The 3,909-nt window shown below is 28.4% G+C and overlaps 2 protein-coding genes across 2 annotated transcripts in view; one reads left to right on the top strand and one right to left on the bottom strand.

The window, feature by feature from the left end:
• Positions 1–1,440, bottom strand: part of LOC107882603 — a 4,882-nt gene extending 3,442 nt beyond the window's left edge. The window contains exon 1 of the mRNA XM_029491999.1: positions 1,131–1,440. Coding sequence (XP_029347859.1) covers positions 1,131–1,374 — 244 coding nt within the window. The 5' untranslated portion in view covers positions 1,375–1,440. The remainder of the gene's footprint in view (positions 1–1,130) is intronic.
• A 1,500-nt stretch (positions 1,441–2,940) lies between these two features.
• Positions 2,941–3,909, top strand: part of LOC100571728 (zinc finger MYM-type protein 1-like) — a 13,543-nt gene continuing 12,574 nt past the window's right edge. The window contains exon 1 of the mRNA XM_029491998.1: positions 2,941–2,955. Coding sequence (XP_029347858.1) covers positions 2,941–2,955 — 15 coding nt within the window. The remainder of the gene's footprint in view (positions 2,956–3,909) is intronic.

Raw genomic sequence — 3,909 nt, 5'->3', positions numbered from 1 at the left:
TTTAAATTGGTTATCTGCTTCGTGGATTGATTTTAAAAGACTCAGAAAATTCACTACGGAGAGATGATAATGCGGTCATGATGTCATCGTTGGTTGAAGAGCTGCTAGCAGATGAAGGTGTAACTTTAGGTGAACCAACGGCCGGTAATTTAGTGGTAGATCGAGTGGTAGGTTTCAAGTTATTAGGCATGGCACTGTAGGATACTAACAGATGAACAGTAGTGCACAGTGTGTTGCATATAAGGCCAAATATGCGGGAGCTAGAGTAGTTTGGTAACCAGCGTTAAAGTCTCCAAGAAATAAAATAAACAGCTGATCCCAGTCCTGGTAATGAGTATACTGATAAGGTGATATCACCGCAGTGATAACGGAAACAGAAAAATGAGTACTCACGATCAACGGCCACAGCAATAAACGACCAGAAAAAAGTAGTTCTAGGAAGAAACAGGTCGAAAACACTCACAACGCACTATCAATAGTTAAAATTTGGAATGAATAGAAACGCGTAACGGTGAGAAGTAGAAAAAACGCACAAAAAAAAATAGTTAGTTTATGATAATGTACACCACGATTGTTATCACTTTCTGTGTATTCAATGTATAATGGCTTGTTTCACACAAACACAACAAATTTACACTGTTAGTTTAATAAGTATTATTATAAATGTAATATATATATATTAGTAAATAACTAATTAAAATTAAAACAACTAATTCAAAAGAATGTCCAGAATGCAAGTGTGGTCAGGTATTTATTATACAATTAAAACCATGATTATATATTCTATATTATTATTGTTATATTATGTGATGTAATTTGACTGCGAGTTATTTATTTATTGTTATGATTGAGTAATTAAATTTCAAAAGAGTGTCCAATATGTATAATGTAGTAAAGCTATGATTCTATAAGAGTGTAATATATGAGTGTAATTCTATAAGGGTGTAATTTAACTCTTCATTGGTAGCAGTTAGGCTCGTAATTGTGACATCTGTTCTAATATTATGTGTGTGTGTGTGTGTGTGTGTGTGTGTGTGTGTGTGTGTATGAGGTGTACAACAGGCGAAAAGGAAGTAATTCATTCCTAGTGTTTAGTAAATATTGTAAGTGTTAAATATTTATTAACTAACCCGCTGGTATGAATTGCGTCCTCCGTTGCTGGTCGATTGGATTGGTGTCGTAGATGACCAGATTGATGTGTCTGGGAGGAAGACCACCTTCACCTACGAACACGGCCGCAACTTCATTTGCGGTAGGCAGGTTGTTCCGTCCCCTATCCCGGGCCGCGTCTTCAACGAAATGCATTCTCACTGGTCTTGGTGGCCCAGCTGCGAGATCGGCTAGGGCTCTTTCTGTCAGCCACACCTGACGCATGTTCCTGAAACGAATATAGACATGTATATATTTATATATTTATGTTAAACACACTCAATAATTGTATATGTGTAATAATAGTAAAGTAAAATTTAAAAACATTCAATCATTCAATGCATTTAACTCTATATTGGTAGCGGTGAGAGTAAAATCTATACTAAATATATATATTATAAATATTTGTGTGCCTGTATGTAGGTGTAATAAGCGTAGAGAATCACAAATCAAATAATTTAGTGTATAAAATGTATTAATGTACATTAGTAATTGTAAATTGTTGATTAATCTATTTAATCAATAGAACAATGTGTAAACTGGGTATGAGTTCCGATGCTAGTGTTCATATTTTTTTTGTATAATATATTATGGATCCCGAAACAGTGACAGTAATTAAACTTGTGTTTTTGCCGTAGAGATGGTAAAACTCCACACACTGTCCTGCAATTATATCACACACACTCCAGATAAAAGAAACATCAATCATTGTGTTAAAAAAAATATTATGAATATTAAATTATTATTAAATATGTTTTTAAAGATTAGAATGTAGTGATTACAGTTTAGAATACTAGATAACCGAGGAACAATAAAAATATAAAAATGTCTATTTTTGTAACAGTTTATTATGTTATTTTTTTTTTACGTTATCAGTAAGGCTCGGATTTATATGTAAATACATATTTTCTCTGCGACATGTTAAACTAATTTCGGCAAGTGATAAATTCGTTTCACAATATTTTTGATAAAACGAGCTATATTTGATTTTACATATTTTTACATATTTTGTCATAAATACATGTTTTTACATATTTCACAATTATTCAATTTTTTCTCACATATTTATACAATTATACTGTTTTGATGTCTTTTCTTCAGAGTTAGAATAATTGAAAGGTTATCATGACTATATATTATATCGACGATCTTTTGAATTCGAAAATTTAAAAGTGCATGTTATTATTAATTGTAATCAAGATAATTAGATAACTATAGATAAATATGCATTTTTTATTATATTTTATTATTAATTATTATTAAGATTTTATGACAATATCGGCGATCTTTTTTTATCTTATTTAAAATTTAAAAATGAATGTTAATTAATGTTTGTAATCAAAATAATTAGATAAATATACATTTTTTATTACATTTTATCATATTATTAATTATTATTTTTTTTTTCGATAATACATATTTTGAATTCTTTAGCACATATTTATGTACATATTTTTATTATAAAAATACATACTTTGGTTATATAAATACATATATATCCGAGCCCTAGTTATCAGTATAACAGTATTCATTTAAATCAATGTTCTTAATATCATGTTGGTATTTTAGTGACTGATGATACTAGATAGTAAAATGTAAAATGCGTGTTTATTTGATCGTAATTGGATTTGCAGTTTATACTTAACCATACTTATTTTAATTTAAAATTAAATTATTATGATTGTATAATATTTAATATATTATTGAACATAATTATTTGTATACTATTAAGACTATTTAGTTATTGTGAATTACCTATTCGTCTTAATTATAAAATATTAAAACATCGTTATGGAACAAAAAAAGGTAAGTTAATTAATTGTTATAATAATTGTAGTTACCCAGATAGCATAACAATATTTTACATATATGTTATCAATATTTTCCGTTAACACGAAAATATTTTAAATTTGTGTTTTAATTATGTGATTTAAGTGTTAGCAATAATGAAGCAATATTGTGACGACTCGTGGCAGAAAATTCCATATTGCGGAATTATGTTTTTTAAGATATTTCATCAATATGTGGTACCACATATTTCTAAGATATAGTTAAGTACCTAATATATTTCAGAAACATGTAAATAAACATATTTTTACAATAATAATTGATTAGTGTTGTTAACATATTTTTTCTATATGTACTCAAATATTTAATGAGACAATTCATTATTTGGTGCTTGTAGCTATATAATTGAGTACCTACTACAGTTACAACTATATTTAACTATATTCAATTTTATGTATATGCTTTAATCTTACCAACCATGGTACACTAATTAATGTATTAATGTATCAGTTTATTCACCTCATAATGGAACTCAGTTCACCTTAATTTAATTTTTAGTTTTGAAGTTATTAATAAAATCCAAATATTGTTCACATTATAATTAATTATTAAGTATTAGGACACAATCCAATTTAAATTCAGGTTTTAAGATTATTTTTTTTACTGATCAACAACCATTTTAATTTCTATATCCACAATCAATTCGCATACAGTAAAACTATGGTAAGACAGAACTTCTGTAAGATTGGAACACGATAAAAAGAATAATTTCTTTAGTCGCGATTCAAATAAAAAAGAATGTGAGCCCTCTATCAAGTCAGAAACTCCGTTAAGATGGAAAAATTGGACGGGCCTAACCGATTCTGTCTTTAACTGCAGTTAAATTAGAGTTTTTTGTCACACCCAGTTCTGAGCAGACATTGTTTACATTTTCGAGCATTTTCTTAACTGATTCTGATACATATACCAAAT

The sequence above is a fragment of the Acyrthosiphon pisum genome, unplaced genomic scaffold (assembly GCF_005508785.2).
Source record: "Acyrthosiphon pisum isolate AL4f unplaced genomic scaffold, pea_aphid_22Mar2018_4r6ur Scaffold_20544;HRSCAF=21353, whole genome shotgun sequence".
In the NCBI taxonomy this organism is placed as follows: domain Eukaryota; kingdom Metazoa; phylum Arthropoda; class Insecta; order Hemiptera; family Aphididae; genus Acyrthosiphon; species Acyrthosiphon pisum.
The sequence above is the reverse complement of the archived record's forward strand: the minus strand, read 5'-3'. Positions and strand labels throughout refer to the sequence as shown.